The sequence below is a fragment of the Mus musculus genome, chromosome 12, assembly GCF_000001635.26.
Source record: "Mus musculus strain C57BL/6J chromosome 12, GRCm38.p6 C57BL/6J".
In the NCBI taxonomy this organism is placed as follows: domain Eukaryota; kingdom Metazoa; phylum Chordata; class Mammalia; order Rodentia; family Muridae; genus Mus; species Mus musculus.
In genome coordinates, this window is record NC_000078.6 from 83,367,000 (window position 1) to 83,389,592 (window position 22,593).

The 22,593-nt window shown below is 47.0% G+C and overlaps 1 protein-coding gene across 3 annotated transcripts in view; it reads right to left on the reverse strand.

Moving 5' to 3' along the window:
• Dpf3 (D4, zinc and double PHD fingers, family 3) overlaps positions 1-22,593 on the reverse strand; it is a 273,986-nt gene that overhangs the window by 153,249 nt on the left and 98,144 nt on the right. For all 3 annotated transcript variants that reach the window (NM_001267625.1, NM_058212.2, NM_001267626.1), the window contains exon 2: positions 3,505-3,665. In NM_001267625.1, coding sequence (NP_001254554.1) covers positions 3,505-3,665 — 161 coding nt within the window. The remainder of the gene's footprint in view (positions 1-3,504; positions 3,666-22,593) is intronic.

Genomic DNA, 22,593 nt, shown 5'->3' on the forward strand with positions numbered 1-22,593 from the left:
ATCTGGAAGGATTTGGGGGAGGGAAGAACATGATGGAGATATATTTTCATTTTAAAATTGTTTTAAATAATAAGAAAGGAAGGAAGGAAGGAAGGAAGGAAGGAAAGAAAGAAAGAAAGAAAGAAAGAAAGAAAGAAAGAAAGAAAGAAAGAAAGAAAGAAAGAAAGAAAGAAAGAAAGAAAGAAAGAAAGAAAGAAAGGCAAAAGCTTCTCACACTTCTCACACACATTTTACCATTATCAACTTCTGGTGTGATCTTTGGGGAAAGCGAACGAAAACCAGAAAGGTGTTCTAGGTGCCGTGTGCAATTCCCAGGAGGTATATGGCAACTTAACATGAGAAGCTAATTTTAAGAAAGGAAATTCGCTGGGTGTGGTGGTGCACGCCTTTAATCCCAGCACTTGGGAAGCAGAGGCAGGCAGATTTCTGAGTTCAAGGCCAGCCTGGTCTACAAAGTGAGTTCCAGGACAGCCAGGGCTACAGAGAAACCCTATCTTGAAAAACAAAAACAAAAACAAAAACAAAACAAAAACAAAAAAGAAAAGAAAAGAAATTCTATGAATCCTCTAAACAGATCAACCCTTAACAAGTAAAACCAAAATGAAACCTATAAATCCAACTATGTAGAAGACTTACTGTCACAACTAACACAGAAGACTATCTGAAGTGACTTTGAGGCACAGTGGCTTGACACCACAAGAGGGCAAGAGATACAAAGTGCAAAAAGAAAAACTGTCAAGTCCTGTCCGGTAATCTTACTACAAATAGCCCTGCTGTTACTGAACTACCAATGTGCCTATTGTGCACTCTGTATGTGATAAAGCAAGGGTGTCCACATCATTAAATCCAGGTTCAGGGGTATATGCATATGTGTGTATTTATGCATGCATTTGCATACATGTGTATGTACATGTGTGGTAGATATCCTCATGCATGCACTCTGGTGTGTGTGTGTGTGTGTGGTGGGTATCTGAGAAAAGGGATATGGGATAAATATAGTTAAAAACAAACTATTTAAAACTGAATTGGCTAGGAAATAGTATAATTCAATAGCATTCACTTAAAAATATCATACTTCATGGGATGCTGGCTAAAACGTCTGAGAAACCATGATCAACCTAGGGAGCATAGATGCTCATTTCAGAGCATCTATGAAGACAAGAAGAAACCAGGGCTTCTAGGAGAAGCACGTCCATCTAGGTCTAAGGCAGGAAGTGCATAAGGTGAGCTAACATCGATTTGTCTCAATATCAGGAGGGCAAGGAAGCCATCAGAAGGAACTGAGGCCGTTTCCAAAGCCCTTCCGGACAAAGATGGGACAGCATAGGCATCAATCAGAATAACGGCTGCAGTGGGTTAAAGTGCATCAAACGGGCTTAAATCCGAGTTCATGATAGCACTTAAAATAACCACATTGATCAACTTTGGACAAGACCAAGGAACCAACTCATTATTCTGAAAACTGGTAAATAAATACAAGGGAAACATCCTTTATCTCCTGTCAGCTGTACCTCATAATAACCAAACGTTTTAATGAGGGGATGTTTTTCTTTACAGAGGCTGTAGAGCTAATAAATGAAAAACCACCATGGCCTCTAATCAAATGCCACACTGGGTTTTTGGTTGGTTGGTTTTGGGGGGGGGTTCTTTGCAACTCTTTAATGGAATAAGAATCTGGATAGTTATCACGAAGGGCTGGTAACGTGAGTGAAAGGGGATAATCAGGCTGCATGAGCCTCCTGGTGAAAGCCCAAACTACCACCTGCTTTTGCCAGAGAGAGAGAGAGAGGAGAGAGAGAGAGAGAGAGAGAGAGAGAGAGAGAGAGAGAGAGAGAGAGAGAGAGAGAGCCTGAATAAGTCTCCAGACCTAATTACCAATTCACAGCAATAACACCATGGGGATGCAATCAGCAAATCTGAGCTCTGGGAAACCCTACAGTGCAAACAACCCAGTTTCTTCAACAAATAACATACAAGGGAGAAAGAGTCTCAGCGAAGCCTGCAGATGTCTAAGGGCAGTGTCACAGTTGCAATGCAGGAATCCTGTCTGGACCCTAGCTTACAGTAGAGGTAGCAGGAGAAATGAATGTTGACCATTTGATTAGGTAGTGGTCCTGGGCTGGCTTGATCTTCTCCTTTGTCCTCTCAGGCAGAGGCTTGTCCTGCATCCCAGGCACACTAGCAATCCTCTTGTCTCAGCTTCCTAACCACCGTGATTTCAGGCATGTCCCACGGCACCCAACTAGTTTGACATTTTAAGTCCAGAGTATTTATACGTGACATGATGTGCTGTCCCAGATCTACTTCAAAGTCATCCGGAGTCAGGGAGAAAGGTGAAAGCTAAGCATAGATGAGACAGTCGGCCATGAGCTGCCTGTTGTGGAGCTTGGCCGTGCGGATTCTGATTTTATTTTGCCATTATCTGAATTTTACATATATATAAAACTTTTCAAAACAACAGAAAAGGTTTGTTGACTATACTCATGAAGGAGTGGCAGCAGAGGCCTACAAACCCCAGCCTGAGAGGTAGAGGATCAGGAAGAGTTCCTGGTCGTCACTGGCTCCGTAGAAAGTTAGATCAGCCTGGCCTATGTGAGACCTTACCGAAAGAGAGGGGGTTTACAAAGATGGCTCGGTCAGCAATGTGCTTACCATGAAAGTATGGAACCTAGTTCAATCCCTAGAAACCATATAAATGCACACACTTTTAATCCCAGAGCTGGGGAGGGTGGGAGAACAGGCAGATCCCTGGGGCTCACTGGCCAGACAGCCAAGCTGAATCAGCAAGCTCCCGGCAAAAGTGATAAACCCTGTTTCAAAAACCAGGATGAAGAACAACTAAGGAAGGAAGGTACTTGCATGCACACATGTAACACACCACACATGCATGCATGCGTGCACCCTATGCACACATGGAAACAGGTATAGACACATGCATGTGAGCACACACACACATATTTTAACATAAGTAAATATGACCACAGAAAAATGCATCTCTAGAACTAGTTATCTCCCTAATCTACACCAGTGGGTTTTATTCTATTCTTAGAAGCCCAGAAGTTTAGAATCACAGTCATAACAATGATAATATTCAACATTTTAGAGCATATAGTATGTTGAGTTGTTTATAGATATCTCCATTTAATCCTGATAAACTCCGTGTAGTAAATAATGAGATTATCCACACTCCACAGACGACAAGCCTCGGGGACAGAGTTCTGATGACAAAACTAAGCCTCACCCACAGCTAAACACATTTACAGATTTTAGCCAACACCCGAGGGTGGAAAATGAAGACTGCTTTCTTTGGACTTCTTTGAGATAAACACCTCACATCATCTTTGTCTGGTCCCTTGGATAAACTGTATACACAGCTAAATTTCTTCACTGTGAGTCTAGCTTATCTAACTCCCAACCCGGCCCAGCTGTGTGAACTCCTAGACACCATAGTATTCCTTCCTCCAAGCTGGAGCCGCTGTGCATGCTGGGAGTGGCATGACTTACCTGGGCCGCGGTGCCTCTTCTCCATCCAGATGTAGCAGTTGTTCTGAGCCACCCCAGTCTGCGAGTCCAGGAAGGGGAGACGCACGCTCCGCTCTGCGCACAGCCTCGAGTTGTAGCTCCGGCAGTGCTCAATGGCTTCCTTGTAGAACTGGTCCCCAAGCCTTCAGGAAACAAGAGAGCAATGGGGTGAGACCAGAGGAAGTAGAAACACAACCGGAGGGAAGCGGTCCCCTACCGTCGCTCCAGAAGAGCTGCATTTATGGCAATCAGCCAATGAGCACCAAGAGCCCTATTAAGGGACAAAATACAAATTGTCAACAAATCTCTACCAGATTCCATTTCCTGTCCCAAATCTACCAGGTCACTTAGAGACTTCTTTAAAATGGGCCCCAAAGAGCAAACCACCAGTAAACGTGACCAACCCTGTACTAAGATGTCCCTGGAGGTGGGACATTCTATAGCAATGTTCTGCTTAGGACTTAGAACATCCAGCTGCCAGAGCCCTCTCTTTTAGCATTCCCCACACTTTGTTCTCATTAGTTGCAAAGCACACCCAGACTCCCATTATGACAGAGAATTTAGAATAAAGCATTTAGGATAAAGACTACACGAGCAGAGATGTCCCATGGAGGTACAGCCATTCACTGTAAAAAGCATATGAGGAAGGGCACGTGTAGATCTTCTAAGCCCAAAGATTAAGATAATTAACTTTCTCTGCTCAAAAAACAAGCAAGAGAGGCATTTAAACTAATGTGGGACTCCCCTCCCCTGGAAATTGCTGAGGGATGCTATGGAAGGGTGAGTCACTGTCTTTAATTGTATGCCTACTAAAGTGAGTCCACTAGGCCCCAGTGCAGAGCCCCACACCCATGGCCACATAGCCCTGGTTAAACATAGTAGGTCACAAAACCAAGAGACAAGATTGTGAGACAGGAACTTGTATATGGAAGGCTGATGAGGTAAGCAAGCTACAAGACAGGTGGTAGTGGGTAAGAGAGATGAGAATGCATCGGGTGTATAAAACTGTCAGAGAATAATAGTGAGGCCACAAAGAAGGCTCAGATGTTACGAGCACTCACTGCTCTTCCAGGAGACCTGAGTTTGGTTCCTAGTATCCAGTTCAGACAGCTCAAAACCACCTGTAATGCCAGCTCCAGGAAATTTAATGTCCTCTTCAGGTCTCCACAGGCATGCACCATGTATGTGGCATAAACACACACACACACACACATACACAAACTTTTAACTAAAAAAAAATAATAATAATAATTGAACTCAAAGCAAGTCAATGCCCAAAGTTGAACCCACAAATAAAAATCTATCCTGATTTGTAGGGTGGTGATCTGACTAAACAGTCAATTTTATATCTGTGAATCTTTGATAGTCTTGGACAAGTGATGATCTTACTCAGTAAACATAATGTCAAGGCAAAACAAAAAACACAACCCATGACAATGATATAATTGTGCAGATAAAAAAAAAACAGTGAAAGCAAAAACCTAACATATAAAACACAGGCGCATCTAGGGCAAGAGCTAAGAGAGAAACCCAAATACAACAGCATAACCTCTGGCAGGAGAACCCGAGCCTTGTGGATAGAGAGGCGTGGAGGCAGGAAGGGGAGGGACATGAAGGCAGGAAGAGGAGGGGCCACAAAGATTGTGAGGGCAAACTGGAGAACTGAGTAAGTCATTTGAAGCACTGTTATAAATGTCTGCCCCATTTCCTCTGGCCAGTCCCTCCCTCCCAGAGGTTGTACAGCTACCAAAATATACCACCACCTGGGGACCAAGTGCCAAACTCAGGGCCCATGGCGAATAGCTACACTCAAATCATAACAGGTATCAAGAGTTCTTATGTTGTACAACTGACAGCAGCGTCCATTTCCAGAACTCTTCATTCCTAAAAGCAGAACTAAACAAGCATTAAACAGTCATTCTTCCCCCTTCCCCCAGTCCCCCGCCACTGTCTGCCTCTGTCATTTTGACTAGCCAAGTACTTCGTAGGATTTGGATCTTTTGAGGACAGCATATTGCACTTAGCATATTACAGCATTCTAGATTCGTCCATGCTGTAACGTATGTCAGAATACCCATCTGTTTTAGACTATTTCTATATCCCATACTCTGCTTATCAGCTCAGTGGTCAATGAAGACGTGGATTGCTTTCATGCTTAAGTCACTATGAATATAGCTATACTCTCTAGAGAAATCAGACATACAGGTACAAATATCGAGCCTATACTTTCAATTATTTTGAGTTCAGGCCCAAGAGTAGATTTGGTGGACCATCTGGAAATTTTTTTTTTAAAGTATCTTTCTGTTATTCACAGTTCCTGGGCCATTTCACAATCCCAACAGCAATACACGGGTTTCTAATCACAGCACATTCCATACTGTTTGTTAGAAACCAGGATTTTTGGTTTTTTTTTTTAAGTCAATGGGTCAGATCCTATTAAAGATTTATCATTACCATTACTAGTGTGTGAGTGTGGGGGCAGGGCACTGTGTGGAGGTCAGAGGTCAACTTTGCAGAAGCAGCTCTGGCCCTCCAATAAGGATGGAATTGAGGTGGGCAGGCTTGCTCAGCAATAGCCTCTACCCACTGGGTCATCTCACCAGCCCCCAACCAAAGGATTTAAAACAAACATCTTACAATTGGGGGATACAGCCATGGGAGGTTTCATTTGTTGTCATTTAATCGTTGGCAAGCCCCTGGGAAACAAACAAGGCTCCTCTCGCTTGTCACCTCTGAAGAGCCTGGCACTCACGCAGAAGGGCCAGCCTGCACAGAAGGTGTCCTGGCAGTGACAGAACCAAACTGCTGTCAAATCCTAATAACCACACAGCTGGAAATGACCTGGGGAGGGGAGCTGAAAGCCCATTAAAATGCTATAAAACGGAATGGCACGTAATCCAGTGTAATCAAAGATACTAACAAGGACCATGAGATTGATCAAAAATGAACATTTCCGACGGAGGGTTGCCTGTGTCACACCAGCCTGGATGGCTCCCCCACGCCACCCCCACCCCCCACCCCCCAGCTAAGGCAAAGCATCCTAGAGGAATGAGAGCTTTCATGGGCAGTTCAACCCACACAAGACGATACAGCCTGGCCAGGGGCCACCACCATAGTGATGGGAACTGGTCAGAATACAAGAGAGCGAGGTTGCCCATTGTCCATTGTTTGTTTTAGACAGGATCTCACCATGTAGTTCATGTTCCTACCTCAGCCTCCCAAGGGCCAAGACTACAGGTGTACCTCACCACTAGTCCAGGCTCATCCCATGATCTTTTAAATATATATATATATATATTAACTAGTTCAATCTAAGGAATTCTGGGGGGGGGACATAAAATGAAGTCCACAAAGTGCAGTAAAATTCATCTCCTAAAGCCGGGCATGGTGGCACACACCTTTAATCCCAGCACTCGGGAGGCAGAGGCAGGCGGATCTCTGAGTTTGAGACCACCCTGTCTACAGAGTGAGTTCCAGGACAGCCAGGGCTATACAGAGAAACCCTATCTCAGAAAAAAACAAAAAAACAAAACAAAACAAAACAAAACACCACTCATCTCCTAGAGGAAATGGGCTTTTCCTTCTTCCAGATGGACTTCTGGAAGCAAAGAAACACATGGTAAGACTTCCAGGTGAACTTCCCTGCCATGTTCTTCACTTCCAACAGCTTTGGTCCACACGAAAGGAACAAGAAAGCAAACTTACTAAGAACAAATAGAGAAGTTGGCCAATGTCTGTGCCTTACATCGAAAGGAGGAGACAGGGGAAGAAAGCCATGACCCAGTGCAAATGGGCTTGATCTTAAGTCCTTTCCACTCTGTGAGCATGCAGGTCAGTACTAAGAGGCACGCTGTGAGGGGGTGGGGGGACGTGTGTATTTTCAAAAGTGAAATCTTTGTATGAGTGAAACTTGTGATAAATATCAAATACTGAGTGGTGTCAGAGTTCTCGCCTTCCACCCTTACTCGGGTCCTTTCCTTACAAATGTCCTTTCCGATGTGGAATTCATAAATGAATAAATAAATAAAGTCCCAGAAGGAAAAGATTCCACCCCATGGGTGACATTTGCATTAAAGCCATGGGGGGCGGGGGGGGGAGCAGAAGGAATAGGGACAGGCTGGCAGCAAATGACTCATTTTGTGGAGTTGCGACCAGTGTGCCCCAGGCTGGAGCAGGCATGGACCAGCCTCAGCCATCACCTGTCTTTACCAGACCACGGGAGCTAGATTACCAAGGCATGATTGATGTCTTGGGCCGGAGGAAGCTGGCACCAGACAGGTTAGAGCGATGTCCTCATCAAGCGCTGACCCCAGGCCACTAAAGCCTGCAATCAGAAACAGAAAGGAGAGACGTTGCTGGGCTCGGGAAAAGCCTTCTAGTCTGGAACACCAGCTGCTAGGCTCTAGAGGGCTTCGTGAGGGTCGAGAGGTCCCTTTTTGGTCACAAATGGACAGAGGGGTCCAGTCCAGCTCTAAAAACTGGATATCCAGGGACTTTTTTTGAGCATGTCTATAGGGAGATGAAGTCCAGGGCCAGGAGGGCCCTCTGCTCCTCATTCAACCTGTTCCAGAGAACCTGGTCACTGGCTCAACTTCCTGTCACTGCCGTGAGATCATGCTCAGGTCCAGCCCTCTAAGCAGACACTCGTCCTGATTGTCCCACAGGTCCTGTGCTCACAACTAAGGACATGTGCCGCGCCGTACTTCAAACACATGCCCATCCAGGCGTGACGGAGCATGCCTACAATCTCAGTATCTATGCAATGGAAACAAAAGGGTTACGAGTTCAAGGCCACCCTGGGCTACATAGCCCATCTCTGTCTTCAGTAGAGGGAGATGAGGGATGTTCAAAAAGCAAACTCCTCATCTTCTACCAAGAGCTTCTTTCCTCCCCAGCTCTCATTCTTCTGGGGTGGGGGAGCAAAGAGGGGGTCACTGCTCCCCACCCATGAAGCCGCCCTCACCCCGTCTGGCACTGAGCTGTGTCACTTTCCAGAGTTCTTGTCTATTCTCTCATATCATGTGGCCTCAGGTCCCCTTTTGCTGTTACAGGACAACCTTGGCCTACTGTTTGTGCCTGTAAACAGAGATAAGCAGGACTTGAGCAACCCTGGCCAGAGATACTTTTGATCCCTCCTCCTCTCCAGCTTCCACCCTCTGCGGTGCCTCTGTCTGCCCCCCTGCTCCCCTCCTGCCTGCCCACAGCCTCACCCACCCGCCTTTCCCAGCCACCTGCAAACACACATGAAACTCACCTCCAGAGCACTAACACCCTGCTTTTTGCATGTCAGCATGTGTAACTGACACAGGAAGCTCTGCTCTCACTTAGCTTTCAATAAACCCTCGAAAGCTAACGGACAGTTTTTGACAGGGGAAGGGAACCATTTTAAGCCCCTTGATGTTGTACTGCTCACAGAATCGGCCCTTGAAAGAAGAGCTAACCACTAGGTCAGACTGAATTATGTCACCCCACATGCAAAAAAAAAAGCTAATGTCCTGACCCACCAGATTATGGTATCTGGATATAGAGCCATGGGGCCTTTAGAAGTAATTAGGTCGTGAGGGTGGTACCTGAAGAATCGGATGAAGATTAAGGAAAGAATAAACATAGGAGGGGTGACGGCGGGATAGCTCAGCCTGGTAAATGCTTGTCTTATAAGCATAAGGACCCGAGTTTGATCCCCAGAACCTGCATTAAAAAAAAAAAATGCTGGGCACTGTGGCACATGATTCTAATCCCAAATTAAGGCAGGCAGAGCAGAAATTCAAAGTCGTGCTTGGTCACAGGGTAAGCCTGAGGCCAGCCTAGGATGCATGAGATTCAACCTCAAAAAATGAAAAATTAAATATTTGTCCCCATACATATACACTTGAAGACACATGCAAGAAGTCCCCACAGAGGGAGAGGGAGAGGGAGAGGGAGAGGGAGAGGGAGAGGGAGAGGGAGAGGGAGAGGGAGAGGGAGAGGGAGAGGGAGAGGGAGAGGGAGAGGGAGAGGGAGAGGGAGAGGGAGAGGGAGAGGGAGAGGGAGAGGGAGAGGGAGAGGGAGAGGGAGAGGGAGAGGGAGAGGGAGAGGTTCTAAAATCCTTTCTCCCCAATCATTTTCTTACATCTAAAACATCAATACTATTGCTGTACCAACTGAAACCTAATTCAATGTCTAGCATGTCTTCCCTGATGGTTGATGTTTGGGGTTCACTGGACTGTGAACCCCCAAGAGAACAGAGACTGTATTGATTGAGGGGGGCCACAGCACACAGCTGCTCACGTTGAGCCATGACCGCCTCCCAGGGACCAGCAGCTCCAGGGTGAAGGAGGTGACCTGAATCAGGGAGGCCAGCATCCCCTACATTCTGGCCTTGAGCCTGAGGCATTCCCTACATCCAGCACAGAACCTGGTACACAGTTGGTATCCAGGAAGTTGTGCTGTGCTCTGACCACCCTGTTCCCACTGGCCCAGGGGAGGAGGCATTTCCACTTGAACTACAACCCATATACCCCATATGTACACTTAGTCCTCAGTGTTAGATGCACATGGAAGTCTGCAGTTTAGAGGCCTGTCCACTTGCAGCTTTAGCAGGGAAAGTACGAAAGTCTACAATCTCTCTGTTAGTGCTCATCACCCAATGACTGGCTTAATGGCAGCCATCCCTAACCGAAATCATCATCGCTCTCCTTTCATTCCATCCTGGCAAAAAGAAGTCTTCCTCAAACCTTCTTTTAGCCTTTTACCCCTTGGCACAGAATTCAAAGTGGCTTCTAGTGATGCTCTGCCTCTGCCAGGCTGCGGGGACTAAGAGAGCAGGTATATAAAAGGCTGGGTACCAGGCAAGCCTGTTCAGCCCCACACCACTCACAGGCTCCCCGGCCCTGTGCCTTCCCTGCGGTTCACACTCAGTGTTCTGTAGGCCAGCAGAAGGACTTAATATGCTAGAATCCAGGACACAGAGGCAGGAATACCTACAATCCAGTCTCTCCTGCCACCTCTCCTTGAAGCACAATCTGCTTTCTGCCACTTTGCGGCAATAACTCTGCCTGAGCAGGCTGGCTAGTTAGTCCTCTGCATGTGACATCCCGCATGGAATCTTCACTTTGGCAGTGGATTTGACATGGTCAGACACCCGCTCAAACTTCTGACCCAAGCTTTGAGAGCAAGCTTAGAGCTCTCTTAGAGAGCAAGGCAGTTGGGACATGATGCAGCAGGACCCCTCCCTCGCAGAGTCTACTCTAAGAACCAGAGGCCACACCTGACGCATCTGTTGGCCTGTCCTGAAGCCCAGGACAGAGAATCTGCCACATCAAGTTGATAGATGAGTAAGTGGGTAAACAGAAGAAGCAATCAATCGATGTTAATCTTCATCTGACGCTTTTTCTGCACACAAGCAGCAGAGAGCCTGGTCCACATGGCCAACAAAAATACTCATGTCCTTCCACACATAGTTTGGCTAATCTGAACGGATTCGAGGCTAGCAGAAATCCTCACTCTTCTAGGAAGGGTCCCAGGTTATCCTGCCCAAAGCACTTCGGTTCCACATCTTTGAGTCTACTTTGTTTTCCTGCTCTTTGCTGTCTTCCTTACTCCATTCGCACTCAGACCGTGAGTATCTTGAAGATGGGGCCAGAGTGTTGTATTCTTGCCTGTTCCCAAACCACGCACATTAAATCAGTGTGAGTGTCTGGTCGGAATGCCTATCAAAACTCTATCAGAGATGGCTGACTCAGCCAGGTGGTAATAGTGCACACCTTTAATCCCAGCACTCAGTAGGGGGAGGAGGCAGGCAGATCTCTGAGTTCGAGGCCAGCCTGGTCTACAAAGTGAGTTCCAGGACAGCCAGGACTACACAGAGAAACCCTGTCTCAAAAAAAAAAAAAAAAAAAGGAAGAAAAGAAGAAAGGAAAAAGAAAAGAAACCAAAAAATAAAAAATAAAAATAAAAGAATAAAAAGCTAACCCACGGAAGGCTAGTATTTCTAGCCCTCTCTTCCTCATCTTGTGAAACCTTTGCACATGCCTCACCTGCTTAGCCCCTAGATACCAAACATTCTTAAAACTTGACTACAATACCCTTCCCCAACTATACACTAGCCAACAGCAGTACACCGTGCGGTCGAGCTCCCGCCAATGGAATGAGACACGCTTGCTGCGCTGTGTTAGGATAAAAGTTAAGTGAAGTCCACACCCTGGTACCCTTGCTTGCCCAGTTTGGGCTGTTGCATGCTCCTTTGCCAAAGTAAATTACCTTGCCAAGATCCTTGTTTCCATTCATGTGTCTCTGTTCATGTATACCTAATCTAAAGTCTAATTAATGCCTCCCAACACAGTGTCACAGTTGTGAGGTGTGCAGAAGTCTGAGCATGGGGTGGGCCAGATGATACCTGGCTTCTCCAGACGCAGGAGCAGACATCTGAAAACAAAAATCCTACAAGATCACAGCCCACTATGGTTTTGTTTTTGGTTTTCTTCCCTGTCCCAAAAGGGAGGTGTGGGCTCACCTCAGCTCTGCAAGTTCATTTGTTCACCAGAGTCCAAGCTGCCCCGCAGGAAGTCACAGAGCTACTGACATCCTCAGGTGTCATTGCAAAAAAAAGACCAAAGCAGGAAAGGAAGGGGACAGGTGAGGCTTGCTCTGGCTTACAGTTTAAGAAGTCCCTCCGTGGCAGGGAAGGCCTGGAGGCAGGTGTGTATGGCTGCTGCTCATATTGAACACACAGTAAGGAAGCAGAGAGGGATGAACATCCCAGCTGAGCTGCCCCATCCTTTGGATGCCTGGATCCTTGCCCACAGAATGGTGCTACCCATATAGAAAAAAGGCTTCTCTACTACTAACCTACCTAATGGGTACACTCGCCCACAGACACGCCCAGAGGCTTGTCTCCTAGGCCACTTCTAGATCCCGTCAAGTCGTCAGACAGTGTTGTTCCTCATTAAAACTCCCTTTCTTTCTCCAAGCCTTGGAAGCTGACTGTACCTTACGCAGACATCAGACCAGCCCAGAAGACATGGATCACCTCCACCTGACAGGACATGTCCCTTTCACAGGGGTCCCCTAAGAGCATCGGGAAACACAGATATTTACATTATGATTCATAACCATGGCAAAATTTGTTACTAAGTAACAATGAACAGTATTTTATTGGGGGGGGGGGTGTCACCACAACGTGAGGAACTGTATGAAAGGGTCACAGCCCTAGGAAGGTCGAGAACCTCTGCTCTAAGCAATGACTCTCAAACTAGTCAAGAGACTGATGGGTAGTTCAAGGCTAGAAGACTAGTTCTGACTGACTGGAGGTTAGGAATGTGGTCCACCCAGGTCAGCCCAGTCGTCACTCCCAGGCACTCAGTGCTGAAAAGTGCACCCCCCATGTCTCTAAGAAAAGGGTAAGAGGGGGCTGGGGAGATGGCTCAGCAGTGAAGAGCACTGACTGCTCTTCCGAAGGTCCTGAGATCAAATCCCAGCAGCCACATGGTGGCTCACAACCATCTGTAATGAGATCTGACACCCTCTTCTGGTGTGTCTGAAGACAGCTACAGTGTACTCACATATAACAATAAGTAAATCTTTAAATAAAAAAAGAAAGAAAGGGACAAGAACTCTTTGGACGCTGTGTTTTAAAGGCAGAGCTGAGAGGCTCCAACTCAGCTGGCTTAGTTCCCATTGGAAAACCTCAGGAAGCTACATCAATTAAAATGACAGCCCTGACCTGCCACAGGCCAATCCCCCAGAAGTCCTCGTCCCTCACAAATGTCCAAGAGGCCTACTCAAGGCCTATGTATGATATAAACACTGACATTCTCATTCATTTGACCTGTGTCTCTGGTCTTCATAATGGCCCAGACACAGGCACACTTGGGGACAAGGGTGACCCTTATTGAAAGCCATATTAGACGAAGAATTTGACCCTAAAACTCATTGTGATTTCAATGCCATTCAGCGGAGGCTCGGGCCCACTAGACCTAATAAATCCCTCCTCCTGTGGTGGGGACTTTCCAGGGAGTTATTATGCAAAGCTGCCTAAGCAAGACGGAATTTATATTGAACCTGGCCATGATTTCTGAGCCGCCACTAGATGTTCTGATGACATACGCATCTCGGGGTGGAAGTCAAGGGGCTGCCAAGGACAGGAGACAGGAGGCAGTCTGATTCCTTCCAGGAAATAATGGGGGGGGGGAGGTACTCTGGGAAGGAAGGAAACTTCTTCACTGGTACCCAAGGTCTACCTAGATGTGACAAAATACATCTCTCCTTGGAGGGTTAAGGAATGTATAGAAGGTCACTGTACTGGCTACTTTTGTGTCAACTTGACACAGCTGGAGTTATCACAGAGAAAGGAGCTTCAGTGAAGGAAATGCCTCCATGAGATACAACTGTCAGGCATTTTCTCAATTAGTGTTCAAGGGGGAAAGGCCCCTTGTGGGTGGGACCATCTCTGGGCTGGTAGTCTTGGTTCTACAAGAGAGCAGGCTAAGCAAGCCAGGGGAGGCAAGCCAGTAAAGAACATCCCTCCATGGCCTCTGCATCAGCTCCTGCTTCCTGACCTGCTTGAGTTCCAGTCCTGACTTCCTTGGTGATGAACAGCAGTATGGAAGTGTAAGCCGAATAAACCCTTTCCTCCCCAACTTGCTTCTTGATCATGATGTTTGTGCAGGAATAGAAACCCTGACTAAGACAGTCACCAACTTTCAAAAGTCACACAGCAGCAGCAACAGCCACTTCATATAGGGTGACGCATACCTGGAGAGAAAACACACCGCAAAAGAAACTTGGTGGAGTTCCACGCTTAGGCGTGGTCATGCACCTGCGATCCTAGAATTCAGGAGGTGGAGCAGGAGCAGCCGCAGTTCATGAAGCCAGCCAAAAGAAAAGGAGGGAGGGGAGGAGGGAGAGGAGGGGGAGGGAAGGATGGGAACTATACAGAGAAGGGAAGGAAAAGGAGAAGAGACAAGAGGAGAGGAAAGAGGAAAAGGAAAGATGCCTAGAGTCCCTGCTTCTCTGCTGAAACCCCAGCCGGGCACGGAGATGTTGCCTCTAGTGTGCCTGCCATAGGAGTAGACCATCAATTAGACCATCCCCATCTTTGCTGCTGGAGGACCCTGAGCTTCAGTGCTGCCCTCCCCAGCAGAGGGAATATGGTCTGGCATTTAACACAGCCACGACGAACATGTTCCTCCACAGTCAGTCCTCTACACGGCTGCCCAAGCGACCTTTTCAAAACAGAAATCAGACCGTGACATTCTCCCCTCTTTAAATCCCTCTGGTATCTATCTTCCCACTGCACGCAGAATAAATCCAAACCCTCTCCCATGGCTATAGAGCAGACTGTTGTTGTCTGGTTCTACTTACCTTCCCTGTTTCCTCTTGTCCCCACCCTCCTCATGCACCGGGTTCCAGCATCTCCGTACCTTTTCCAAGGTGACCTCGGACCTCAGGACCTTTGCATAAGCCACCTCCACTAGCCTCACAGACTCCTCCCAGATCTTCTGGCTGGGTGATCCCCAAGAAGCCTTTAAATCAGTCTTTCTAGAGTAACCCACCCACCCATTCCTTCCTGATCCCTCGCTACCTCATATCCTATTTCAGTTTTTATAACATTTTCCAGCATCGAAATTCTCTTTGCTTAGCCAGACATTTTGGTGCATGCCTTCAGTCGCAGCCCTCAAGAGGCGGAGGCAGGTGGATCTCTGTGAGTTCAAAGCTACCCTGGTCTACATAGAAAGTCCCAGGACAGTTAGAACTACACAGTGAGACCCTGTATAGATCAATTGTTTTTTAATTAATAAAATAAAAGCATCTTAGTCTCCTGATTGTCTCTGTGCAACTAAACGTTAACCTCTGCAGACAGGGACCCAGTCTCTTCATATCCCCTGCACCCAGTACAGGATTTGGACCCTAGGAAATGTTCAGGTGGGACCACTGAACAAATAATGAAAAGATCTGGGTAAACTGAGTCAGAAGAGAGGCCCCAAGGACTACAGATGAGAACTGCCAAGATGCCTTCTCACTTCTGATTCTCTCCCATACAACCCACCCAATACACCCAGGACAGAGGGCCTATCTCCAACTCCACCATGTCGACATGCATTTTGCCTGTGGTCCTACAATGCTACCTTCGCACCCCAAACTTGGAGTAAGTGCTAATAAATAAATAGTGCCGGTCTGTGTTATTGGTCACTGCTTTATATGCCCAAAGGGACAGTCCATGCCCAAAACCAGTCAGTGCTGCAAACCAGCAAATTCAGAAGACAGTGTCCACTGTGCCCATTCTGTCTCTTCTCAAGGGCCTTCCTCCAAAGTAACGCCCCCTGGGGTCCTGTGCTAGCTTAGTGATCCATGTCCGTCTTCAGAGCCCCTAGCCCATGGGTAGTACCAGGAGCACTGCAGGCCGGGGGTTGGGGAAGGCTTGACAGGAAATCAATGGGAGCTTGAAGGTTATCTGGAGGGCACACTAGCCCCACCAGGCACCTGCTGGGATAGGATCTGTGGTCCTGACCTCGCTTGGGGGCCTCTGCCCTCCTGTCAGAGTTAGTTAAGATCAACTGCAGAAGCAAGGCCCCGTGCACCAAGACATCTTCAGGATGCCCAGACGAAGAGGTCCAGTGTCTCCTTCTGCCTGCTGCCAGGTTCAGCAGTATTCCACATTCTCTTCATAGGTGCCTAAGAAAATCATCTCCAGCCATCTTTCCAAGAGCATACTTATAAATTTCAAAACCTATTCTGAAGCTTGGCTAGATGTAAAGGCGGGCTATCCCTTCTTTGTAGACCTAGTTTCCCCAACCCCTGCATCTCCTGCATCCCCTGCACCCCTATCCTCATTGTCTCTTCCTGACACCATCTCTCTCTCAACCCTTCCATCTCATAGAGTCACTTAACATACAGGGTAGGGACAGAGTCCTCAGCCCATGGCTCCAAAAGCTGAACGTGAGTCCAGAGTAAAAATAAAAAGGGATGGCGGAGGAAATAGCTCTCTGTAGGTGTGTGTTCAGTGAACAACACCCTTGGTTTAAAAGCCAGTATGATAGCACACACGCTGTCACCCCAGTGTGGGGCAAGCAGAAACAGGGTTTCCCTGGAGCTCGCCAGCCTGCCAGGTTAGCCTGAACCCAAACCCCAGGATCTTTGAGACATCCCGTCCTAACAAATAAGGTGGAGCTGCTCAAGAAAAATCCTCAGCATCACCCTACGGCCCCACGTTCACATGCTTACGCCTCCATGCACAATTGCACACACAAACATGAAGGAAAGCTACACACCCAGCATGCTTTTAGGATGGATGGATGGATGGATGGATGGTGACAATAATAACAGTGGCATAGCTGATGCTGAGTACATACTATGTGAGGCTGACAGTGCTCTACATGACATATTTGTTATTTCATTTACTCTCATTCAGCCACCACCACCACCACCACCATCATCATCCCACTATACAGATTTGCAAACTGAGGTCCACAGAATCCTAAGCAATTTGTCTAGGGATGCAGTTGGCCCTAGAAAGATACAAATCCCGGAGACAGAACCACAATAGCCACAAGAACCCACTCTATCTTGGAAGTATTACGTTTTTCTTTATGAGCATCACAGATTTGCTGAGTAATTCTAGCGTTTTTAATTCCTTTGTGCCTCAGTTTCGCACACCACCCCAAATCCCAGAGCTACCACTCAGTAACTCAAGAGGATGGTTGATAGAGGGGATTCTCATAGGCCATCAGAGAACTACCTACTGAGGTATTCGTCCCAAGGGTGAGCAAGGACTCTAAAGCACCTGTGGTCCCCACATCTCTTCCTATGAGTCAAACGAATCCCAGCCTGAGCTAAAGAGGGGGCTCAAACATGCCAGAGTTCTAGAGAGTGACTCACTTGTGCCCTGATTATGTTTTATTTTTAATTGTGTGTGTGTGTCTGTGTCTGTGTATGTGTCTATGTGTCTGTGTGTGTGTATATATATATATGTATACACACACACACACACATATGAGGACATTTGCACTCGTAAGTGTGTATGTGTGTCTGTGTCTATGTATCTGTGTCTGTGTGTCTTTGTGTGTTTCTGTGTGTATATACACACACACACACACATATGAGGGCTTTTGCACTCGTGAGTGTGTATGTGTATCTGTCTCTGTGTGTATTTGTCAGTGTGTCCCTGGCACATGGAGGTGGAACTAACATTAGATCACCATATCATTAGCCCCTCACACCATTTATAGCAGGTGTCTGAAAACTGTAGACCCTGAACCAAAGTCCAACCCACTATATTATAATGTTTTTAAATTTTCATTTTAAAAAAGGTTTTATTAACAGAGCCGTGTATAGAGTTCCCTGATCCATGGTTTTATTTTTCACAACCCAAAAATACTCAATAAAAATTCTCAAAACAGGCAATAAATTTTCATTTATAGGCCATTCAGAAGTGTGTGGTGAAATTTCAGCCAATCCAGGGCATGGACCATCCCTGTCACTAGCATCCCTCACCTACATGCCACCAGCTTGTCAATGGGTCACTGTCAGGCCACCATTTATTTATTGCCACCCCAGTTATCACATCAGCTGTCACACGGTCCGTATCTAGTTATTGTTCTAATTTACTAGAACTTATAGGTCCTGCGTGGCCTAACATGTAAATTAGATTTTATCGTGGCTTTTAATCACTTCCTTTTTCAATATTATCAAATATTCAACCAGAAGAAAGTTAAAAGGAGGAGGGTGTATCTGAGTGTGCGGTTTGAAGGGGTGTGGTCTCTAACTGTGGGGAAGACCTGGAGGCAGGGGCAGGAGATGACTGGCCACACACCTTCACAATCAAGAAACGGGGGCAATGGGTGCTGGACCTCCACTCACATTCCCCGATTTATTTGGTTGCAGACCGCAGCACATGGAACAGCACCACCCACACCACAGTGCATCTTCCCACCCCACCTTCCCACCCGGGAGCATCACACAGGCAGGCTCTCAGCATCATACCCAATATTAACCAGAACAGGTACATGTGTGTTAAGAGGGGACCACAGTACAGATACCCTCTATCTAAGGTTTCAGGCGTCCACAAGGGAGTCTATTATAGTTTCGACAGAGACCACAAGGCATAAAAACTTCAAAATATTTCCCATGTGGATCTTTACAAGCAAAGCTCACTGGCTCCTGACTTCCAGCATAAACCTTGAATAAGGCAGACTCTTCATCGTCACAATGAAAAAAAAAGGAAGTCTAAGAGTCATACAGCTTAAACAGATAGTTTTACAATTATCTCAGCTTGGTACAACTTAATAAAAACCCATAAACACAGCTAATAACAAGGAAAACATGCAGTAGCTCACCCTGCCTATTTAATAATCATTGTTAACTACAGCAAGCAAAACATCACTGAAAATTAATTTTTCCCCCTAGGCTCCCCAGAAAGCCTTTTGTCATTTCAGAAGTGCTGGTGGCCAGTGGGTGAGAGGATGCTGGCCACAGCTCCGAGACCCTCATTTTCTCCTGATGAGTGGAGGACTGGCTCCGGGGTAGCTGGAAAGTGGGCATTACCCTTCCCCTGGGGTGCCCTCCTAGTATTCAGGATTGTCAGAGATACTGCCTAAAGCCCCTTGTCCCTCACTGTGATAGTGATATGAAGAAGAGTGCCTAGGAAGAGCAGGGCATGGCTTGGGGGTGGGGGTGGTTTCTGGTATTGACTCCTCCCCACCCTGCATAGCTATGCCCTCCTCTACAGAAGTGCCCAGGAGGTATGCATGGCTCCCTCCCTTCCTTCACTCTGTGGAAAGAGGCCTGTTCCTGAAGGGCCTAGATCGGTAACAAGGTGAGGCAAATTTAGTCACTCTGGGTCTTCAACAAAGCTCTCAACCTCGGGGCCCCTGTCAAGTGGAAGGATTTAGTTACACATATTCCAAAGGAAAGGATGTTTGCAAGCCACACTGGTGACATGGGGTGCTGGGAGGCAGGTGGGGTAATGCAGGCCAGTCCGTAAGCCATATGTTCCATCACTAGGAACGCTGGGAGTCTGGTGGTTCTCAGAATCATGGCAACTCCATGGTGTAATGGCTAATGTCGTCTCTCAACCCAACTACATCTGGAACCACACAAAGCACGGTGAGAGGGCGCTCCTGTGAGGTATCTTCCTCAGTTCAGATATTTGAAGCAAGAAGACCCACCCTGAATCTGGGTGTCAGCTTCTGGTGGCCAAGATCAAAGATCACTGAAGAAGGAAGCCTTGGTTTTGCCTGCTTGCCCTCTCTGTCACTGGCAAGTTCATGCAAGCTGTCACTGAGGCACTCCTTCACGACATCAGAACCAACACTTTCGGGATCGCAATACAGACTGAAGACCAGCAGCCCTCCAGGAGCCCTCCAGGGTTCTAGAGACAGGTTGGGACTGCTGAGACATCCAACCTCACAGACTGAGCAAATGTGGAATTCTCAGCCTCCCCTGAATATACATATACACATACATACACATACTTATACATATGCATGTGCATATATATACATATATATATATATACACACACACACATATATATAATGTGTATATACATGTATGTATATATGTCTGTGTGTATGTATGTATGTATGTATGTATGTGTGTATATGTATATATGTGTGTGTGAATATACTATAGATAGATATTCTCTCAATCCTATTCTTTCCAAATACCCTGACTAATACGTATGTAAAGAAAATGGTTTGCACAAAAGAGTCCCAGTTCACCACAAGGTCCCAGCTCAGTAATTATTCTTTCCCTCTCAAAAGTACTCTTGCTTGGCTGATTGATAATTAGGTCCCTCCAATGGCAGATCTGTCACCCCCAACATCCAAGAGACAAGTGAAAAGAAGGTCCCAGAAGAACTGATATGAGTGGGAAACCATGCAAGCTGTGGAGGGGGAGGGGGAGGGCCATGACACTAAAGGAAGAACTAAAGGAGGAGGCCTGAGGACCTCAAAGAGCCTGGCCTCCAGCACTGCCCCACCACCATCAATATCTCCCAGGACAGGTTATCTCTGGAATTTACACTCTCTGATAATTACCTTGCAGAGGTTCCACTTATCTTATCCAAAGAATCTGCCAGTTGCCAGACACACAAGGTTCTAGTTAATTCCATCTCCACTGCCCTCCACCCCTGTCTGCCGCCAGCTCCTGGCTCCCTTCCCCTTAGCTGCCACTCACTTCTAACCTCCCACTTCCCCTGACCTCAAATCTGCATTTGCATCTCTGGCCCAGGAGGACATTAAGGGTGGAAGAGTCTCAATAACCTCTAGCAGGTTTAAGGGCTTCGCATGTGCTGACAAAGGAATGTGATAGGGAGGGGACGTCACCAACTGATACAAATGAAAGGCTGAGGCAAGGCCTGAAAAATACAGAGGATCCCTAAGGCACTGTGGGACAGGCAGAAGCAAAGCTTTGGGTCCAGCTCTGATTGTGTTCTTGTTTCTTTACCTAATGCTATTAGGTCTGGTTGATTTTCTTTCTTCTTTCTTTTTTTCTTTCTTGACAGGATACAATGTAGCCCTGTCACGTAACCAAGGATGACCTTGAATTTCTAATCCCCATGCCTCTACCTTCCAAGTGTTGGGGTTACAGGTGTGCACCGCCACACCCAGGATTTTGTGGTATTAGGGACAGAATCGAAGGCTTTTCAAGTGCCAGGCAAGAACTCGACCTCCTGAGTTACATCCCAACCCCGGACAGTATATAATTCTCTCATCTTCTTCATTCGTCCAAGTCTTCCTCCCTTAAGCCCTCTAAGAATAACTCTCACGACTCCTCCCATAAATGAGCTACACATGTGACGGGTATCTCTTTAGAAGTGTGTCTCACAGCTAACTGTGAACCACTGAAATCAAACTCCTTGCATACAGGAGCATGGCCCTTGATAATAAAGAAGACATCAGCTCACTGTGGCCCAGGTACTGTCCTATGTCTTGGAAACAGGGCACGTCATCTTTATATCAACTGCAGGAGAGATGCTGCCACTGTGCCCCACACACAGACGACACGGGGATGGAGAGGGCCGGAGCCATTAGCAAAGATCATTTAGTACATGGCCAGGTCAGGATTTGAACCAAGTGATCTTATCTCAAATTCTGGAGTCTTTACCACCGAATACCAGGTTAACTCCACAGTTGGGTTTTGCTGGCTGATGGCAAGAGCTGATGCTGTTTCTATCCACATACAGCTGCCATCATAGTGGTTACCAATAGCTACCGATCACTAGACTTGTACAGCTTCTCCGACCTTTCCACATAGGAATTACATCCTGGGGGGGAAGTTGAGCATAGTCATCCCCACCATGCATCCCTTGACTCCATAAACATGAGCCTAGTCCTCTCTCAGGACCTCTGAACCTGCACCAACTCAGCCTCTTTACCAGGCTGCTGCTGCTTCCTCGGGGCTGCATCTCCATCTCAGGACCTTTCCCATTCTTTCCCATCACTCAGGGTAGAGGTCTGCAGACAAGTACCGTGCCAACTAGTCAAGTTCAGTTGTATTCGTCTTGTTTACCTACCGTCCTTCTTCCCCTGTAAACACATAAGCTCTCTGGGAGAAAGATTGGCCTAATTTATTCACTCTTGTGCTCCCAGTAGCCAAGACTGGTTCCCAGCCGACAGTGCGCAATCAATAAGTATTCGCTGGATAAATTGTTTAATGTCTCCGCTGAGTCTTCCACAAGCCGCGCTGGCTACTCTCTTTCACGCACACCCCTTTATCTGCTCCTTCTTTATCTTCGGGCCTTTGTACCTTCACTTTCTGCCAAGGACTGAAGGTGGGGGTGCTGGGGGGATGTCCGATGCTCCTCACTGTGAGGTGCAGAACATTGTCTTTCTCATGCCCTTTCTACAGATGAGGAAACTGGAGCTCAGAGAGCATGTGCTTCTAGCTCATGATCACTCTCCCATTCTGCCTCCAGATCCTCGGGAGCCATATCTGACCTGTACTGCCCCCCAGCAGAATGCCCTAGTACCTCGACTCTCCTCACGCATATGTCCCTAAACTGTCTGCAGCCTTGGACTCCCCTCTGACCCCATTACCTCGCCTGTCCTCTCTGCCCTGGCTCTGTCCCCTCTGACCCCATCACCTCTCCTC